The sequence below is a fragment of the Sorex fumeus genome, unplaced genomic scaffold (assembly GCF_029834395.1).
Source record: "Sorex fumeus unplaced genomic scaffold, SorFum_2.1 ptg000072l, whole genome shotgun sequence".
Taxonomy (NCBI): domain Eukaryota; kingdom Metazoa; phylum Chordata; class Mammalia; order Eulipotyphla; family Soricidae; genus Sorex; species Sorex fumeus.
This window is the reverse complement of record NW_026606129.1, coordinates 49,467,892-49,489,431: the sequence shown is the minus strand read 5'-3', so window position 1 is coordinate 49,489,431 and position 21,540 is coordinate 49,467,892. Positions and strand designations below refer to the sequence as shown.

The 21,540-nt window shown below is 46.7% G+C and overlaps 1 protein-coding gene across 3 annotated transcripts; it reads right to left on the bottom strand.

Annotated features, from left to right (window-relative positions):
* Positions 1–8: 8 nt before the first annotated feature.
* On the bottom strand, positions 9–19,877 carry ATRIP (ATR interacting protein). 3 transcript variants are annotated; one of them, XM_056129564.1, is made up of 13 exons: positions 19,528–19,877; positions 16,978–17,108; positions 15,187–15,357; positions 11,713–11,831; positions 8,512–8,669; positions 7,320–7,421; positions 6,850–6,979; positions 5,985–6,674; positions 1,964–2,100; positions 1,741–1,832; positions 900–980; positions 515–767; positions 9–163 (listed from the first exon to the last, which is right to left on the bottom strand). In XM_056129564.1, exons 1-13 carry the CDS (start codon positions 19,772–19,774, stop codon positions 96–98), a joined length of 2,379 nt encoding a protein of 792 aa, XP_055985539.1. In that variant the 5' UTR covers positions 19,775–19,877; the 3' UTR covers positions 9–95. The 3 variants fall into 3 exon arrangements, with proteins under 3 accessions (XP_055985539.1, XP_055985540.1, XP_055985541.1); XM_056129565.1 differs by having other exon boundaries at positions 1,741–1,829; XM_056129566.1 differs by lacking the exon at positions 5,985–6,674.
* Between the last annotated feature and the right edge of the window lie 1,663 nt (positions 19,878–21,540).

Here is a 21,540-nt window from a genome sequence, read left to right as displayed (position 1 = left end):
TCAGGAAACACAAGCTGCACTCTTTTAATCAGCAAAGGAGGTGAGGAAAGCGGTGGTGCTGCTGCCGCCACCATGTGGCCCAGAGCGCACAAGCCTCAGCTACAGTCCATGTCATGGTCGTCGGCATCGGTCTCGGCAGCGCACAGGTCATCCAGGGCTGCCTCTGTGAAAGGAGGATTCAACAGAAAACCCCGAGAGTTGGGGGTAGGGAACCCACCTCTCCCCCGCCCATGCCTGCAGGAACCAACCAGCCCCTTCTACGCCCAGGCCTTGCTCCCTCAGCTGCCGCAAGCAAAGTGATTCAAAAAGGCAATTCAGATAGAGGTGTTTCTGGAAAACTGTGACTCTGCCCAGCTGACTCAACAGTCAGGAGCAAACATCAGCCTACTCAGCTCTAAGACCCGGAGCAGGAAGACAGGAAAATGGGCCCAGTGCTGGCAACGGTGCTGGGGAGGGAGGCCTGTGGAGAGCCCCCAGATCCCTGGCGCCATGGGAAGGCCTGAAGGCGGCTTACCTTCACAATCTGTCAGGTCAGGAAGCCCTCGAATCAGCACGCTGACCCCTGGCATCACCTGGTCGTACTGGTGCAGGACCTCCACACAGTGCACTGTGAAGAGCTTGTCCCTCTGGGCCAGGCTGTGCATCAGCAGCACCGTGTCCCGCAGACACCGCACTGTCCGCTTCTGCTGCTCAGTCTTCGGGTGTCCCCCTACCCACCGTACTGTCAGCCACTGTCTGTGTAGCATCACTGTGAGCGCCCTGACCACCTGCAGGGTGGGTGCAGCCTGAGGCTGGGTTTCCACTTCCCACAACCTCCCCTACCACCAGCATAGCTGGGTGGGGTGTCCAAGGAATGGGGGAGATGCTGCTCTTGCCCCCACCCTCAGCCGGGTACTCACCTCCACATTGCACTGGCAGTCGGAGCCAGTGACTGGAGAGGTGGAGTTGTGCACCCCAAGCTTCGCCAGGAGCCACACGGCCTAGAATGAGAACACTCTGCTGAGTGCTTGGTGAACAAGGCCAGAGCACAGCAGGGGCTGTGATCACTCTCAACAAGAGTTTCTTCTTAGTTTTTGTTTTTTGTCCATACCCAGCAGTGCTCAGGACTCACTCCTGGCTTTGTGAGGAGACTGTATGTGGTGCTGGGGACTGTATCGGGTCAGTCGTGTGCAAGACAAACAAACTAGCCACTGGATTCCTCCCGCCCTTTAACGAGTACTTTTTAGTGGCTGCTCCTCTGCAGACAAGGGGTCCCAGAAGTGGCACTGTGGGGCATTCCTGGACCCGATTCAAGACTGACATCTGCGTCTCACCCACCTCCCACCTAGCTCCCGCCATCACCAGGCCCCACAAATCTGGGATGATCAACTCTGCAAAGTCGCAGGATTCCCTGACTGCCACCAATATTGCATCTGTATATGGAATAACCAAGTTGAATTAACTCTGTTGGCTGCTATATAGTTTTGTAATTGAAGTGAATGAAAACTTTTCTACCCAGACAAAGGAGGAAAGAGGTTGTGCGGGTTCTTAAGGTGGCATGGCAAGCAGTTCCCAGGGGGCTCTCTGGAGTCCTTACCTTTTATGGAGAAGAAAGGGGATATGGGGGCCACATCTGGAGGTGCTCAGAGATCACTCCTGGTAGTGCTTAGGGGCCCATATGTGGTGCTGCAGATGGCACCTAGGTCGGCTGTGAGCAAAAGTGCTCTCCCTGCTGTATCTCTCTGGTGCATGAAGTCTTACCTCTTGTTCCAGCTGAAGCCACTGCGACTCTGAGGCGACTCTGTCAGGCCTTGATATGATGTACATGTACAGCAGCAGGAGGAGGCAGCCTTCTGAAACAGATGCCCCACCTCTGACTCAAGATACCTTGTGCCCACCAGAGCCCGCATACAAGCAGAAGTATTCATTAGGTGGTTGCTGCCCTGTCCTTGTCACCACCCTTCCAGCCCCTGGCCTGCCTCACCTGAGTGGGAGCAGAGCTGAGGCAGGAGCTTCTCATGGTCCACCAGGAGAGAGAGCAGCTCCACAGCCAGAAGCACGCTGGGCAGTGGTGTGTCTGGGCTGAGGCACTGTGGTAGCACTGGGAACACACACTGGAACCTATGTCACAGGGACCCAGAGAGACATGACACTCCCAAGCCTACTCTCTTAGCCCCTCCCGTTCCACTGGTTAGCAGGATACCAGGTCAGGTTCGTGCAGGGGAGCCTTGTGGGTTCACACAGGTTGGGTCAAGTGTCAGCAAACACTGATTGATTGTGACACTGGCCTCATCGGAATATCGTCTATCACTGTGGGTTGTCATGGCTTAGACCTGACACAGGGCACCCAGGGTCTGGGTGAGCCTGGCCTCCCCAGTGCCAGGCTCTTCACTGCCTCTGCTCCCTGACTGGTATGAGTCATGCCCTGTGTCTATCACCAAAGGACTAGCCCTGCTTCTGAATGACAACAACTGGCCCTGGTGGGATCTTGTGAGATCACTTGGAGAAAGGCTCCCCCCTCCCCCACCTGTCATAAAATACCAGTTCTACTGAAAGTATTTATTTGGGGTGCTCATGGGGGTGGGGGTTCTGGGCAAAGGGTTAACTATTACCAAGCAATCAAATCCCAAGACAAACACAGTGCCTGGTAGCTGGGGAGAGGGTTAAATCTAACACGTTCTATGTCACAATTCTGCACTCTACATACAGTGCTTATGGTTAAAAGTATTTCTTATGGGGCCAGGAGCCAGTCCAGAGGTTAGGGCACATATCTAGCACGTACCCAGTCCGGTTTGATTCCTAGAAGAACATGGTCCTGCTGGCATCACCAGAAGCACCTGGCACTGCTGGAGTGGCAGGCACCCCAGGCAACACAGCTCCTTCTGGCCCTTGCACTGAGTGGATGGTTGGGGAACTGACAGTGTGGCCCACAGGACTCCTAAACACTGCTTGGGATATGACTTATCAACGGAACATTTGCTTTGCATCCTGTGTGAGGCCCGACTCTGATTTTGGAACTGCACAAAACAAACTATTTCTCACTGCTGGTGGTGAGGTGGTTCAACATTCAGCATCACCAACAATTTAAAGTTTCTCAGCACAGTATCAGGAAGCAAAGTAGGACACATCATTTATTATTATGATTCTCATTAATATTGGTGCCAAGGATTGAACGAGGGGCCTCACACATGTGGAGGATACACTCTACCACTGAGCTGCATCCCCAGCCCAAGGCCTGGTGACCTTGGTCAAGGTCAGGTGACCTGACTTTAGAGCAAGTGCTATCTTGCAGACATGCACCTGAGCATCACCAGGGAGTATGGTTTGGTGAGGAATTGACATAGTTGTTAACCCAATTTCATTACAGAGGTTCCCAACTAGTATGCTGAAATCCTTGAAATTACCTTCAATAAAAAGCCTTCTTTTTATAAACACAATGATTTCAAATATTTCTATTTTTTGGTCATACCCATTTGTGCTCAGAGGATATGCAGTGCCTGAAATGGAACCTGGGCTTCTATCATGCAGAGCATGTGCTCTGGCCCATAAAACCATCTCTGACTCTCAAATGTTTTTTGGATGGGGATTTTGGTCAAGACCTGATGGCACTCAGGGCTTCCTCGAGTCAGTGCTCAGAAAACTGTATGCAGTACCAGAGATCCAATCAGGGTTGGCTGTGTGCAAGGCAAGTGCGTTAACCTATGAACTGTATCTTGGTCCCTCAAAACCATCTTTTGATTTACACCAGAACCTTCTTATAAAGTTTTTCCTTCTCTAGAGGGGGCATATACAATGGTACTTGGGGATCAGGCAGTGCCAGAAATCAAACCCAGAGCCTCATATATGCAAAGCAAGTTCCCTACCACTGAAGCACACCCCCAATACTAAATCACTAATTTTTTTTGTTGTCTTTGGGCGACACACTACTCTGCTCAGGCTTATTCCTGGTGGGAGCTGGGGGACTATATGGGGGGCAAGGGATGGAACTGGGCCGACCACGTGTATGGTAAACACTTTACCCACTAAACTATCTCTCCAGTTACTAAAGTTTTCTTAACAGCTCTAATAGTTGTTACCCTGGTTGGAGTTGAGGTCCAATTGCTGGTCTCTGCCATAGTCTGTTGAGGACAAGCCTGGCACTATGTTACCACAGATGCAGTCAGATGTACGGGGTGATTTGCTCTACTGCCTGCTTGGCTGCACAGACTGCAGTGCAGACTGCTTTGGACCTGGCGGTACCCATTTTTCCTTAGCTCTTCTTCCTGGGGTATAGGAAGTGGAAGCTGGGTGCTAGGGGTTCAGTTTGCAAGCATGAAGGAATTCTGGAGAGCACTGAGTAGGAAGGAATTCCCTGAGGGGAACAGAGCAATAGTAAAGCAGTGCAGTCTATGTGCGTTTGATCCCTGATACTCCAAATGGTCTTGAGCCCTGCCAGGAGTGATCCCTGAGTGCAGAACCAGGAGTAACCCTTGAATACTGCCCAGTGTGGCCCCAAAACAAAACAAAAAAAGACCAGTAAGCTTGAAACCCACCCATCACACTCCTTCCTGTGTTTCATCAAGTTTTCTTACCTCAACATATGGTCCATTCATTGAACAAATACTGAGCTTTGGCTTCTATAAGCCATGTCCTCTGCTACGGTAAGAGACTAGAGGGCTCTGTGGGTAACATAAGGCCTGTGCCTGGCCTACAAAAAGCACCGAGTAAAAGGCTGGGTGTTTTGGGGGTTTTTTTGCCCACATCCTTGCAGATAAGCACAACAGGAGTGTGAGGATGAGACATTTACCAAGAGTACTGGTAAAAACAAGATTTCTGGAGCTTCATTCGTCTATTATGAAACAAACTTTTACCTTGAGCTGTACACCTGGGTGATGATTCTATACTTAACATATAGCCCATACATAGAGCGGCAGGAGATTGGCTAGTTTTGAGCACCAACGGCATGATGGGCCTGACCAGCCAAAATATATTCAAACTGGAAGCAGGTTTCAGAAATGTTTTTAGTAAACAGGAATGCTCAGCTTGGAAGAAAGACTTCAGTTTTGGGACCACGCCCAGCTATGCTTGGGGGACCAAGAGTGTTACAAATAGGACCCTGGCCTCCAGCATGTCCAGGAAGCACTCGGCCAGCTATCTTCCTAGTCCTGATACAACAATACTTATAGGCCAGGAAGATAGCTCAAAGGCCTGGGGTGCATATTTGCATGCGCTAGACCTGGGTATGATCCCCAGCATCACATGATCTCCTGAGTACTACCAGGAATGACCTCAGAGCAGTACAAAGTGCAGGGCCTCCCAGCTAAAAAGGGCACACTTATGTGCAGTTAGTGGAGTTACCGCAACACAAGAACTGGCCTCTTGCTGGGAGTGCTTCGAGAGAAACTGGATCACCAGATGAGGGGATAGGCTGAGTCTTGAAGCTCTAGAATAACAAATTGATGGTAACAGTGTTCACCAGACTACTCTCTCTACCAAATCTTTAACAGGAGCAAATACCTAGGATCCAGGTACAAGGTATGCTCATGATGATGACTGCAAGGTCACCTACAGGCCACAGTCTTTCCCTACCCTGTGCTTCCTTCAGAACCCCACCAAACTTAATGTGGATGTGACATTTTTGTCTTCACCTCATCTGTGTCCTAGGTTCAAGGTGCCTTGGCTCAGCCTTTGTCCAGGTGTAGATAAAGGTTAACCGCCTTCTTTTACCATCTAGGATTTTTGCTTACCTGCTGTACAAAGGCAGAATTAAACTAAATAAACCATTTCCTCAATTCTCCCAACACTTGGCTCCACTTTCCATCCTTCAGAATGCCTTGAACAAAGCCTCACTATCTAAACCAAGGCGTAGTAGAGTTGAGTAAAGGTAAAAGGTAAAGGCCCTCCCGTTGATTGTCGATTTGCTCGAGCGGGCCCAGTATAGTTGAGTAATGCAGACAAATGAAAATGAGAGCAAAGCACAAACCCACAGGAAAGACCCACAAAAAAATTCCCATGCTGTGTTATACCTGGGCAAGAAATCAAAGGAAGCATTTTCAGCTAATTTCACCAACACCTTAAGGCACTGGCTAAGGACACTGCCTTGAGGGTGACCTGCTGCAGCAGAAGAGAAAGTCAACAGGCGAAGAAGCATCCTCAATAGTGGATGTTGGTCTTGGTCATCAGCAAGCCCCCCTGGGGCCGAAGTCACATCCCCTTGTTCATGTCTCTCAGCCATGTTCTGGCTTCCTTTTCTAGCAGCAGAATCCACCCCCACTCCTGATAGCAACAAGTGGACGACTGCTCCACTGTGGCACACCAGGTGCTGAAGGATGCTAAGTGATGCCACAGAGAAGCCTTCCACGTTGAAAGGTGAATCCTCAGGGCTGGTCTCTACCCCAGAACTCCCACGGGAAGAATGTGCTGGGGAATCCCCAGGTGCTCCGCTTCTTTTGGCTGCTGCCAAATCCTGCAGAGCCTGGCAGTGTAAGCCAACAAAGAACTGTACCAGGGGAAGGAGATGCACAGCTCCAGGAAACTGGCTGAGAGGGAAGGGCGCTGTGCCGTCCTCTGCTGGGTTTCCATCACCAGAACCTTCATTTCTGACAATCAGATTCAGTCCAGTGAGCGCCAGATTCTGTGCTTCTCTTAGGGCCGACAGAGAAAAGGACCCTTCACGAGAACCTGCAGTCCTCAGGCCTGAAATCCCAGTCAAGGTACTAGCAACAAACAAGAGAAAACATGCACATTGTGAAATGGAGGTAAGCTCCATCACAGCCTGCCAGCTGCATTCTCTAGACTCCCTGCCCATCCTGCTGACCTCCCAGGCTGACCAGGACTAGAAAGGGACTCGCTTACTCATTCTGAAACCCCTGTGAGGAATCTTAGGCTTACCTGCCAAAGCCTGGTGGCTGCAACAGGGTGCCAACAGGAGCTTCAGAACAACTACTCAAGAGGTGGCACAGACCAAGGGGTGATCCTGGGATCAAAGGTTGTTTCAAGAGAAGGTTTATCAAAATGGAACCTGCAGAAGACAGGATGACTGTGGGAAGGCCGTGGGAAGGTCACAGGAAAGTTTTTTGAGGGCTTCAGAAGGAAAAGGTGAACGCTCCTTAGTGGAAACTGTTTTCTAAACTGCTTAAGTACCATTAAGATGCCTGTGGGTGCTGACAGCTTGGGGACAGACGTGCTTCTTGGTCCCTATCATCTCAGTCTTTTGTTTAAGTCACAGGATTATTTCTCTGTACTCTTTACAAGTCTGCCCAGGGCTCTGGTTCTTATAATTTCTGAGACAATTCTGCAGCTGGTCCCAGAGGACAATCAGAGTCATAGAAGCTTCCTGAGGAAAAGATGGGATCTGGTACCTTGAGTATTTGATCTCTGTATCCAGCTATCAACAAAACTCTTCTTGAACTCTTCTTGCTTCATTGGGTCAGTTCCTGAATTATGCACTTTATTCTCTGAAACTATGGGGGAAAAAAGAATCAAAACTTGGGCACAAAAGTACAGGCATATCAGAACGTCTTATATGTAACAGAATTTAAAACAGACTGTTTTTACTCCTTCAACTTTGAATTAAACAAGAGTCAAAACGAGAAATGGGCCAGAACAGGAAGGGAAAGGGAATTGAGAAGGGGGAAAAATTATATCTGGTCGCCTGAGCACAGAACCAGAAATAACCCGTGGAGCACCACCAAATGTTCCCACCCTCTTATCATAAAAAAGCTGTTTATGACCTAGCCTTGGAAGTCACATAGCATCACTTCTACCACATCCTGTTAGAAGAAAGTCACTGCCTCTGGGCCATGTTCAAAGGAAAGGGAATGAGGTTGTACCTGTTGAAGGGAGGCATGTCAACAAACTGGCAGGCCTGTTTAAAAAGCTCCCCAGTTAGCATCCATTCATGTGTCAGCAGCTACAGAACATACAGGGACAGGCTCCTGTCACAGCCCAGCTTTGTATTCTACTGCTCAGTCCAGGCTGAGAGGGTGCTGCTCCATTTTCTCCTGTGGAGCATCATTTGGTTTCCCTCTGTGCCTGCTATGCCTGTTTATCTAAGAATTCAGATACGCGACCTCTCTTCCACCATATTCACCCTTTCAAGTCCCTGGGAGTTGTACCACCAAGATACAAGGCTCGCTCATTTTTGTCAGATAGCACATGCAGCAGCTGAACAGGGGGACCGATCAGAAGTAGGCCACACTCACAGCAAACACCTTGATTCCTATATAGCCTATTCAGTCCCAAAAGTATAGCTTTCACCTGGCTCTCTGCATCTGTTAGGTCTAAAGGAAGTAATTCACCAGGTCATGAGCTCACCCAAGCACTTCTGTGAAGAGGAACTGTGTTTCAGTCTTTGAGTGAGCTGCCTTGAAAAAGATCCTCTAGCCCCAGACAAGCCTTTAAGGATTCCAGTACTCCCTGAGTTTAGCTGTCCCTATCGTACCCTGTCAGAAGTGCTGATCTACAGAAATCAGGGGAAAATAATCACTCACTGATTTTTAAATCACAAAATTGGGTAAATTTGGGAAATAGATGATGGAGAGACTTACTTACCCTCTCTGCCTACTAGGGACTTGTATCCAGGCTCTGAATGGCAGGAATGCAGAAGGGACATATTAGCAGTAAAAGACTCCTTTGTGGGAAAAGATGGTTTTCCAAACTGTGGAGAACTTGCTTCTGGTTTTATAATCACAGAAGGGCTTTTCCTAGGGCTAGAAAAAGTAACTATGAAAGTAAAGTAAAACTTCTGCTAAAACTACTTAAAATAACTGGTTTTATAACCAGTAGTTTTATAACTTCCAACATGTTTCATTCTTTTTTATAGCTAGAGGTATTGAAAATTTTTGTTTTAGGGGCCAGAGAAAGTATACTCTTAAATGAGGTTGACCTAGGTTTGATCCCTGGCACTCCATATGGTTTCCTATCAATCCCTAAGCAGAGTCAGGGTTAAGCCTGAGGCACACTGATGTGGCCCAAAAATAAAAACAAAAAAAGAAAAAGAAAATTTTGTTTGTGGGGAGAAGGGTGGTAGAAGAGAGAGATAGTACAGAAGGTAAGGCACTTGCCTTGGATTTGGCCGACCTAGCACCATACATGGTCCCCTGAGCACGGCCAGCAGTGATCCCTGAGCAAAGGAAGGAATAAACCCTGAGCACAGCCAGGTGTGGCCCTGTACTCCTCCCCTCATTCTGTTTTGGATTCAAGCTTCACAGAGGGTTACTCCCTAGTCTGTGCTCAAGGTTGTTCCCCAGTTATGCTTGGAATACCATGTGGTGCTGAGATAGAACAAGGGCCTCTTGCATGTAAAATATGTGCTCTAGCACTTGGAGCTATCTCCCCAGCCTCACAATCCCCTTTCTAATAGTCAGGGACTGATTTTCAAGAGGACCAACTGTTAAAAACCTATGCACTTGGACCAGAGAGACAACTGTACAGATTAGTTAGGCAACTGTACTATTGCCTTGTATGTGGCCCATCCTGGTCTGATTCCTGGCACCTCATACGGATGGTCCCCTGACCACCGCCAGGAGTGATCCCTGAGCACTGAGTCAGAAGTAACCTCTGAGCACTGCCAGATATGTCCAAAACCAAAACCAGATATGTTGTCTTGGGGCTGGGGAGAGAGTTCAGCAGTTGGGGTGCAATACTTCATATGAGCAGAAAACTAAGTTTGAATTCTAGCATCACGTGTGTTTCTAGCACCTCTGGGAATAGTCCTGGAAGCCCATAGTACCACTGGGGTAGCCATGGTGGTCCCCAGCACCACAGAGCTGTGTAGCTCCACACCCTTAGGTTCTTGCACAGAACTACCTAGCTCAGTTGGGTAAGAATCTTCTGGAAGGGCCCTGGAGTCCCCTTGAGCACTGCTTGAGAGTGCCTCCAACCAAAAGGAAAAAGCAATAAAACAAAAACAAAGAGGAAAGTATGTTGTTTTGCAACTTGCAACCTAAGTCAGCTCTTGAGGGTCAGAGTCCTATAAGAGAGCAGGCTTAACTCTGCGGCTCATACTTTGTTTTTTTTGGGTCATATCTGGTGGTGCTGGTAGCTGCTCTCGGCAGGAGCTTGGGGTTCACTCAAGGTGATACTGAGGGTACCATGAGGTGTTGTGGATGGAGCGCAGGGGTCCTGCCTGCTTTTCATGTACTTCTGGCTTCTACTTCCACTAGTGGTTAAGTGAGGAGGTGTGAAGAGATGAACTACCTTAGGCCCCATTTAATATGGACTGCATAAGGCAAAGTCCATTTCACACCTGCTCCTATTGAGTAAAATAAGCAGAATGTTCAACACCAATACCACAAAATAGACATGTTTGCCCACACAATTCATATTTCCAACCTGATACCAATAATGTGCCAGACATATGTGGGTTAGACGTAAAAGCTCTGGAGTGGAAAGAAGAAAAAATTATCCCAATTAATTGTGACTGAAATAACACTAATGCTTTGGGAGAATTCTTTTTTTGGGGGGGAAGTAGGAGCACACATAATACTCAGGTGTGCAGTTTAAACCTATTTGCTCTGGGTCCCAAATCAGTTATTTAAAAAAAAAAATCAAAGTTGAGACTCAAGTGATAGCTCAACAGGCTTGCATGAAGGAGGCCTGGATTCAATCCCCAGCAACACACGGTCCCCCAGCAGCCCTGAGCAGAGTCAAGGCAGGAGTAGCACTTGAACACCCCCAGGGGAGGCTCAAACCAAAAAAAAAAAAAAAAATCAAAAACTGACAAAAATAAAAAACCCATGGTCAGAGAAATAACACAGGGGTTAACGGTGAGAGAAATAATACACGGGTTAATGCACTTGCCTTGCATGTGACTGCATGTGACTGCCAGCACTATCGGAAGCGCCCTCTGAGCACAGGGCAGGAGTACAGGCTCTGCACACCACTGGCTGTGGCTCAAAACAAAACCCAGTGAATATATAGAAAACAATCACAAGTGACTGCTTCTGCTTCTGCTTTAGTGGTGTACAAAGTATGTGTTCTATTTTTGTGAGCTACAAGTATAAAATTAAAAATCACTGATGCAAATTTTGGAAGTTTTTGGGCCACAATGGCAGGCAGTGCACCTGGGACATATGTGGTACCAGGGATGAACCTAAGCTGGCTGTGCAATGCAAGCACTTGAACCCATGTACTATCCCTTCAGCCCCTGGTGTACTTTTTTTGGATGGTGGGGAAGGGTGCCTATACCCAGCAGTGCTCGGGCTTACTCCTGGTTCTGCGAAGGGATCTCTTCTGGTGGAGCTCAGGGGACCAAATGGGGTGGTGGAGACTGATCCTGGGTCAGCTGTGTGCAAGGCAAACTCCATATCCAGTGCAGTATCTTTATAGCCCTGATGTAGACTTTTTAACTAAAAAATTAGAACTGAGGGCAGGGAGGGAGCTCAAAATATTGGAGTATATGTTTTACATGCAGGAATCAGTGGTTTGACTCAGTACCTCGTAGTAGCACTAGCAAGAGTAGATCCTGAGCACCCCAAAATTAAAAAGCAATCAAAACTGAACCCTCAAATCAGGCACAAAAGATAGTTGAAGGGGCTAGAGCACATGCTTTGCATGCAGGAGGCCTGGACTGGTCCTTAGTTCCACCCTATTTCCTAAGCACCTCTTGGTGTGACCTCCTTATATCCAGAGCCAGGCATATCCTTGAACATTTCTGGGTATGGCCCTTATATAAAACAAAACAAAGCAAAACAAAATACCAAACCAATACAATACAAAACAAAAACTGAATATTCCTTCCAGGACAATTACCTGACATGAGAAACAGAGGGAACAGAGAGTTTATTTGTTCGTTCACAGCTCTGAAGCTTTGTCCTTAATTCATTCATCTCTGCATCTTTAAACTGGAGTTCAGACTGCAATGACTGGAGCTGAAAGGCAGAAGAAGTGTACTTGCAGTCGTCCCATTACAGATACAAAACTAGTTCTGGGTTTTTCAGTCTCAAGATAGTAAAGAAAAGCCCAACAATGAAAAATAAGTATGAAAGTCTGTGATATAAATGTCCTAAAATAGCATGCGTGCAAGCAAGCACCTTACCCGCTGTACTATTGCTCTAGCTCCATATCATTCAACCATGAAGATTGATACTTATGTTAGCACTGTAGCACTATCCTCCCGTTGTTCATTGATTTTGCTCGAGCGAAATACATTCCTTTTAGAAATGTATTCCAATTTGAGCTATTGTGAAGTAGTTCATGAGGACTCAAATACTATTTACTCAGTCCCTCTGAATTTTATTATTTATAACATAAGTTGTATACCGATAGCACGGCGGTAGGGCATTTGCCTTGCATGCGGCTGACTCGACTGACCCGGGTTCGATTCCTCCTCCCAGAGAGCCCAGTTCGATACCCCATTCCTCTCAGAGAGCCCAGCAAGCTACCGAGAGTATCTCGCCCGCATGGCAAAGCCTGGCAAGCTACCTGTGACGTATTTGATATGCCAAACACAGTAACAAGTCTCATAATGGAGACGTTACTGGGTCCGCTCGAGCAAAATCGATGAACAACGGGAGAATAGGGCTACAGTGCTAACGTAAGTATCAATCTTCATGGTTCAATGATATGGAGCTAGAGCAATAGTACAGCGGGTAAGGTGCTTGCCTTGCACGCATCCAGCCCAGATTCAATCCCTAGCACCCTACATGGACCCTCAAGCACCACCATGAGTAATTCATAAGCCCTAATCTACAATACAAAAAAATGGTTGAGTGATTAAACAATGATGCTGAAAATCAAATGCCCAGTTGCCAGAGAGATAGAATAGAAAATAAGATGACTGCCTTACATGCAGTTGACTCAAGCTTAATATCTGGCACCACACTGGTCCCCCAAACACCACCAGGAGTGATCCCTGAGCACTGCCAGGTATGGCCTACCAAGTAAAAAAATAAATAAAAATAAAAAGTAAAATGCGCAATATAGAGCTTGGCAAGCTGCCGTATCTCATGATTTTTCCTTTTATTATATAATTTTGTTTTGCTCCATCATACTTGATGGTGCTCAGGGACCATTCCTGGTGGTGCATAGGGAACCACATGAGGTACTGCGTTTAATGCACCACTTCACCCCTTTTACCATCTCTCCAGTCTAGTGATTTGAACTTTTAATGAAGTCAGTGGTACATAAATCCAGGCATTCTTTGATTTTTCATACCAAAAGCACCACCAGGAGTGATCCCTATGCATGGGCAGAGTACCCTAATAGTTCTACCCATATACAATGGAGGAAGGGGAGCCTGTGCTCTGGCCTGCAGGTAACATCTGTCATTTTCCTGACACACTTGGTGCTAGGCACAGCACCGGACACAGAAAACCAGTTCAGTCTCAGAAGGATCTTTCTTGATATTTTCTGGAAATATAAAGGGAGTAATAAAACTTAAATCTGAGTTATGACTTGTTTTCTTCCTTTGCTTTTGGGGCACATCTGGTGCTGCTCAGGGCTTACTAATGCCCCTGCACTTAGGGATCACACTTGGTGGGCTCAGGAAAACATATCGGGTACCAGGGATTGAACTCAGGCTGGTTACATACAGAGTAAACATTTTATCCTCCAGCCTCCTGAAGTCACTATTTGTGATTAAAATTTGAATTCACACTCTGGTTGATCTGACAGAAAGTTCTTTGCTTTTCATCCCCAGTATAAAAAAGTAACTACTGCTGTTATTTTATTATGCTCTTTTTCTCATTCTTTGAGGTCCCATCTGGTGGTGCTGGGGGTAGGTAGGGAAACAACTCCTGGCAATGTTCAGGGAACCTCTGACGACAGAGATTAAACCAAAGGATCCTGCACACAAAGCATGTGCTCCAGCCCATTTGAGCTATCTCTCTGGTCTTGTTTATATTTCTTTTAAAGTTTGCCAAAAGAAGAAATGGCAGAGATTAAAGCTTGGGCTATGCTGAGGGAAGTGGTACTAGATATCTATTGCTTTTCTTCCCAGAATAGCATATCTCTTCCCTGAAACACAATCATTTCCTGTAGAATTAGTGATTTGACGGAAATATATTATAATATATTGTGAAGTAGCGTAGCAATTTCCCTGTGGTTATAGTGATTGGTTCATGGGCAGAATCCAGACTCAAATTAAACCAATAAAAGGCCTTCCAAAAGATTTATTTATTTAAAGTTGGGGCCATGCCTGGTGGTGCTCAGGGCTTACTGCTAGCTCTGTGCTCAGGGACCACTCTTGGCAAACTTGGAGGAACACATGGAATGTGAGGGGAGGGGGATCTTGAACCTGGGTCAGTCAGTAGGGACAGCAAGCAGTGTCCTACCCACTATACCATCCCTCCAGCCCCTTTTAAAGAATCTTAAAGCTACAGAAGAGGGAGCCACCCATTTAGTCAGTACTGGAGCTTAGAAATATGCCAGGGACTTCTGGTAAACATATCCTCTACCAGAAGGAAGAAGTCTAGCCAAATAACAAAGGTGAGTTTAGTCATTCTAAACTCCAGCATACTTGCTTTCCTGACAATTATTTTGTTCGCTTTTTTTTGGGCCACATTCGGCAATGTCAGGGATTACTTCTGGCTCTATCCTCAGGAATCACTCCTGGCGGTGCGCAGGGGATATATGGAATGCCAGGGATCGAACCTGGGTTGGCCACATGAAAGGCAAGTGCCTTACCTGCTATATTATCATCCCAGCCCCTCCTCACACTTAATTAGGGGTGTTAACACATTTCCTTTTGGCCTAAGCTAGGTTACTAGAATTTCTGATCAGAAATAGAATTTCTGATCTATTTCTGTAAAGTCTAAGCTACTGATCTATTCCTGTTCAAATCAACTACCAAAGCAAGACAATTTCATCTAAATTCTTTTCCAAACTACATGTGGAGCCTGGAGGAAAGTACACGTGATTAGCTGATACCAGAAATTATTTAAGACAAACAACCTGGCAGGCTACCAAATGTAACCTGCCCACACGTCAGAGTCTGGCAAACTCCCCATGGTGTACCCAATATGCCAAATGCCAGTAACAATGAGGGGTCTCATTCTCCTAACCCCGAAAGAGCCTTGAATATGGCACTTTTTAAAATCTCAGGGCTAAGACGAAGGAGACGTTATTGGTGCCTGCTTGAGGCAACTGACGAACAACAGGATGATTGTGATCATGAACTGCTGAATATTCTTAGATTTATAGGCAACTTTGATGGTGTTTCTAAAGGAATTTATTAAGCAGGGAAAGCTAGCATCCACAATAAACAAAACAAATGTGCTCAGTCACCTTTTTGGAGAATTCCTTTTCTTTGTCATTGAGTGCTTGGGCTTTCTCTTGTTCAAGAAGGAAATGAGATTTTCTTTGTTCCTCCAGGATGGATTCTGACTGATGCAGTGAGTCCCGCAAAATTTTAATTTCTCCATTTTTAATGAGGACTTCTTCTTCCATTGCCTTCATCTGTAAATGCCAAATCAATCTTGTGAAAAGTTTGCAAGGGAAAATCATATATGTACTTGCTAAAACATGCAGCTGCAGAAACGTAAAGAGCATATTTACAATATGCATTATAGAATAATGAGTGCTAAAAATTTATCTTTGCCAAATAGACCATGATCTCCTAAGCCTATTCATAGGATAGCTGATTTTAGCAAAATAGGTTAAGAACTCACTTGTCACTACATAGTCCATAAATTCTAAAGACTCTAGCAGGTGTTAAATAATCTGGGACTCTAATATGCTTGTCTCATAATGGTAGACCCCAGTTTAATTCTTGGTACACAAGAAGCACCTTGAAGCACCTCTAGGAATGATCTTTGAGCACAGAGCCAGGAATAAGCCCTAAGCACCACTGAGTGTGGAGCCCAAACCAATATAAAGAAATAATCTGGAACTCACTTCTTTGAACTAAAATTCTACTGTTAACAGTTCCTCTCCCCCCACCCTATTCCTCCATGGGCCCACAGGTAGTCATAGAAAGATCATCTTTTTCTGCAACTGTTCATAAAAACAGCAAACATAAGGGGCTGAACAATAGTGCAGTGGGTAGGGCACTTGCCTTGCCTTGCCTAGGCCGACATGGGTTTGATTCCCAACATATGGTGCCCGAAGCACCTCCAGGAGTGATTCCTGATTGCAGAGCCAGGAGTAACCCGTGAGCATCACCAGATGTGACCCAAAACCAAAACCAAACCAAACAAAAAAAGAAATAGCAAACATTATTAAGACGTTGCATTTTTTAATTTTGTTTTGATTTTGGGCCACATTTGGCAGTGCTCAAGGCTTACTCCGGGTTCTGTGTTTCGGATCATTCCAGATGGGCTCAGAGGACCATGTGAGGTGCTGGAGAAGAATCTGAGCCTGTCACATGCAAGGCAAGTGCCCTGCCTATTGTACTTTGGCCCCAGATGTTGTATTCATCGTATCAGACTATAATATATAAATATAAATATGTGCTGCATTCTTTAAATCAGGCTTAATTTTGTCTCAGTGTATACCAGAAACTTTATATCTCTTGGATTTGTTATTTAGTGTTAAGTTTCTTGGCCTTGCTGGTAGAATTTTTTGTTTTTTCTTTTTGGGTCATACCCCGCGATGCACAGGAGTTACTCCTGGTTCATGCACTCAGGAATTACTCCTGGCGGTGCTCGGGGGACCACATGGGATGCTGGGAATTGAACCTAGGTCTGCTGCGTGCAAGGCAAACGCTCTACCCGCTGTGCTACTGCTCCAGCCCCTGCTGTTAGAAATTTTAGGATTTAGTTTCCTTTAACTTTTATTTTCTGGCTTTCCTTCCCCAGCCTTCTCTCCATTTCATGAGGATGAATCTGGATGAATTCTATTTTTCTTAATGGGAGGGTGTGTGCTCAGGGCCCACTCCTGGCAGTGCTGGGGAACAATGTGGAACATCAGAGATTTCAATTTGTTACCTCTTGCTTGCAAAAGAGGTATGCCTTTAAGTTCTGTGCTATTCCTCTGGGCTCTGGATACATTTAAAAACATTTACATATTTTGTTATAAAAGCTTTAAAACACTTGCACAAGTAAATGAATTAGCTACAAATACCCCCAAATCACTAACCTTTTCTTTAAGTTCTTTATATTGTGCTTGAAGTACCTCTAACTCAAAATTATCTTTAACTTGAACACTTTCTCTGTATTTCCCTGAAGAATTTTTTGACATTCCATCTAATCTGGGGGCCTTCTGAGCATCTGTAAAAAACAGTTCCCATATAAATTTCAGTACTCATCATTGTCACACTTTTGTCAGACAATGCAGAAAAGAATCATTCTTAACACACATTAGAACAAGAGCTAGTCAGCAATAAAGCAATGTATTTTCTAACTTAAGAACATGTTTCAAACTCATAAATAATTCTTATGAAATGACAGATCCTAGTACCTTCCCTCTAATCCCAACCAAGATTCAAATTTCATCTGAAGACTGACAGGTACAGTATCTGTCTCACTGGTCAAAACTTAGTGGTCATTTATTAATATTTGCTGAGAACCTTCAATATGCCAGGCACAATTTGATGAGTAAACTGCATTTTTCTTACACTCACAGTTTATATAGAGCATTAAAAAACAATCACACAAGGCCTAAAGATAAAGTATAGGGAGTAAGGCATTTGCCTTGCAAATGGCCAATGTGGTTCGGCCAGCATTCAATATGGTCCCCGAGCACCAGTGCAGAGCCAGAAGTAACCCCTGAGCATTACAAGATGTGGCCCCCCACACAAACAAAACAACTGCACAAATATAAAATTACAACTCTGATGAGTGCTGTAGCAGAGAATAAACCTAGAAAAGCCTCTCTTTTAAGAGTAGGATTTGCTCCAACTGAAATGACTGGTACACTTTTCTATGGAACAGAGGACAAAACTAAGAGCTGAAGAACAATCAAGAATCAATCAAGAGGGGCTGGAGCGATAGCACAGTGGGTAGGGAATTTGCCTTGCATGTGGCTGACCTGGGTTCGATTCCTAGTATCCCATATGGTCCCCCTGAGCACTGCCAGGAGTAATTCCTGAGTGCATGAGCCAGGAGTAGCCCCTGTGCATCGCTGAGTGTGTCCCAAAAAGAAAAAAAATCAATCAAGAGAACTAGGGAGAATGGATGGAAAGAATACTCAAGTACTAGACATAGAAATATACAAAATGTCTGTAATGTAAGCAGGAAGAGAAAACTTAAGGAATGGCGTTCAGCATTCCCTAGAGAGAGTGGATAAGGGCCAGACCACGCTGGGTCTTGTAGGCCATAATCATTATATCAAAATGTTAATGAAAACTCATTCAAGGATTCTCACACGCATCTGTGTGAGACAGCCAGTATCTAAGTTCTGAATAAATCATTCTTGATGTGGTATGAAGTCTGATTTGTAGGGCATCAAGATTAGACATGGAAAGAGAATTTAGCAAACTGTTATCCAGAGGAGAGGTGATGGTTAACATGTTTAAAGAGAAATGGTAGAAATGATGCTGAGAATGGACCACAGAGATGGATTAAGGTAGAGGAGCGCACTAGAAAAAGCACAGCGGGTGAGGCACTTACAGTGTCCATTGTTAACATGACTCTTGATCCCTGGGACCTCATACAATCAGCCAGGAGTGATCTCTAAGCTCAGAGCCAGGAGTAAGCCCTAAGCATAGCTAGCTGTGGTCCCAAAATAAGGAAGGATGGGAGGGAGGGAGGAACAAGAAGGTGGAAGATTGGGGAAGCAGTTAGATGTAGGAGGGCTGATTCCTTGTGCTGGCTGGGAGGAACAGTTGGTCCACAGTATGTTTTCTGTGTGCTTTGCCAGGTGCTATGCGGTAGATGCCAGTGGATGGCCCCTCCCATGTCCTCGGAATATGAGGAGCTGAAGATCCAAGCAGAGATGCAAGGTGCCCTTGGACCCTTTTCTATCTGGGAGGCTCACAAGACTTCACTTGTTCCCCAACCAGAATGAAAATGCCACAAGGAAGGAACCTGTCTTTGTTTTCTTTGCTAGTGCTGCAGTTCCCAGGGTTTGGGCTCAGGTATAATGTGTTGACTGCTTGAAAGAAGTAGCTCATCTTTTTTTCTTTTTGGGGAGTCACAGCCGGTGATGCACAGGGGTTACTCCTGGCTCATGCACTCAGGAATTACTCCTGGCGGTGCTCCGGGGACCATGTGGGACGCTGGGAATCGAACCCGGGTCGACTGCATGCAAGGCAAACGCCCTACCCATTGTGCTATCACTCCAGTCCAAAGTAGCTCATCTTTTGCCTCAGCCAGACTATATTATGTTCCAGTGGCTCAAGGGGGTCAAAAAAATGGGTCCTTGGGTGTCCTCATGGTTCTGACAGTGGTGGTTCATGTTCTAAGGATCTCTGCTTCGAACCAAGACCCCAGTGGCTCAAACTTTAGAAACTCCAGTAAAACGTTAACCATGCTTTCTGGATTTCAAACAGGCGGCCTGATTTTGCTTATACATTTCTCCCTAAAAATCAGAGCAGCTTTTGAGACACGACCGCTGCTTAAAACGAGATCTAAGTTCCTAGACTGAAAAGAGCGAAGGGCCAACATGGGTTTGAGACGGTCGCCGAGGGGTTGTGAAGGCACAACCATCAAAGGGGGCTCTGGGGGAAAGGCCCCGTGGGGCACTCACTGGACACGTCCCGAGGCGCGGCCGGACCCTGGCTCAGAGCCTGTGATGCGAGCGTGTCAAGCTCTTCTAGGTCGTCTTCAGTGAAATCCCCGTGCGCGCCGAACGGGTCTTCGGGGTCCGAGAAGACCACTGCGGGGAAAGCCCGGACTCTCTTATTCGGAGGACGCCCGGCGCTGGGCAGCAGACCAGGGCTAGGCACAGGGAGCCCGCTCAGCCTCCTGCTGCCCGGCGTGGGCGTCCGAGCCATGCCTTCCGCCGCTAGTCTTCGAGAGGACCGGACAGGGCCGCTGGGCCGCGAGCCCAGAACCGGACCAACAGTTCACGCGCCGCCGCTCACCTCAGCCTGAGGCCCCGCCCCCGACCTCCCGGGCCAATCAGCTGACAGCCGGCGGGCGCGGGAGAATGACGCACATCCTAGCGCGCCGTGGCGCTCAACTCCGCCTGCCCCCTTTTTTGGTCGCGCGACCGGACCCCCCCCCCCCCCCCCCCACGGTAGCTGCAGCTGCAGATACTCCCTTCTCTGCGGGGAGACCGTGGGTTGCCGAGCGTGCGGGTTCGAGGCTCGGCACTCCGGCCCTCCACACACACACACACACACACACACACACACACACACACACACACACACACAGAGTTATTTCGTGCGCTACAGACCCATTGCAATGCACAGTTCGCCACTTGCATGTGCAAATCATTTGGAGGCAGTCACTGCGGCCACACTGGGAGGTGCTAAGACCATAAAGGGCTAGGATTCAACTTGGGGCTCCAGGTATGGAAAGCATTGCCCCAGGCCTGTAGGACATCTCCCTGGACCCCATCGTGTGCATCTGAATGCAGACAGCAGCAGCATTCAAGGCTTTGATTGTGTCCTACCGCCCAGAGCTTGTCTTCCCGCTGTACCCATCTCTCACATACTCCCAAATGCTCGGTGGAGGAGCGTGGGAAAACTGGATGGATGAGGAGTATATAAAGGGATGTTGTGAACAGCAGTAAATACCTTTGAATATACAAAGTAGCTCAAAATTTATCCATCTGAGGTCCGGAGAGTACAGCGAATAGCGTTATTGCACACAGTTGATCAGGGTTCAATACCTGGCACCCCATACTGTACCCCTAAGCCTGCTAGGTGTGACAACTAGTCACTGAGACAGGAGGAAGCTCTGAACCCCATTGGGTGTGATCCAAATACAAAAACAAAAATTTATCCATTTGAAATAGGTCTAGGGAGGAATAGCCTAAGAGCAGATGAGCCTGAGAGCAACATGTCTTTGTTGGAGGATGGGAACTACTCAAGCTATTAACATTTATTCCATTCTCATAAGGGCTTTAGGTGTTTTTGTCTCAAGTGCTGGTCATATTGAAATGAAGTTCAGGTCAAAGAAAGTCCCCTGAAGTTGCACCTGATCTATCCTACATGTTGAATGGGAATTACTAAGTGAGCAAAGACGCTGATAACGTAAGACCCCTTAGATAAAAAATAAATGAGCTCTTTTTTTGTGAGAGAAGGCAAACCTTCGAAGAGTAGGAATTCAGACTGGGCTTGAGTCCACTTTGGGCTCAAGAACATTCTGTATTTTGGATTGCATCTGGCAGTGCTCAAGGGGCTATTCTTGGTTCTGAGCTCAGGAGTGTCCCTTGTCTCTACTCTAAGGACCACATGTGGTGCTAGGGATTTGAACCATGTTTAGAATGCAACCCATTGGGATTGTTCTTATTTCTTTTCTATCGCTACAGTCCCTCAATAGGATATGAGTGGGGGGGCGTGGAGGGGTTGGGGCCCACCCTGCAGTGCTAGGGGATCATATATGGTGCTAGGAATTGAAGCAGAGTCAGCTTCAAGGCAAGTGCTTTACCTCCCACACTGTCTCCCCTGCCCCTCGGTAGGATTTTATTGGGCAGTATTGTGTGCACTGACAGCAGGAATACAGTGTTGACTAGCAGGCTGTCTTCATTCTCAGTGGCAAACTTGGCCTCTGAGTGTCCTGTAAGTGAAAGCAAAAAATGAAAAGGGGG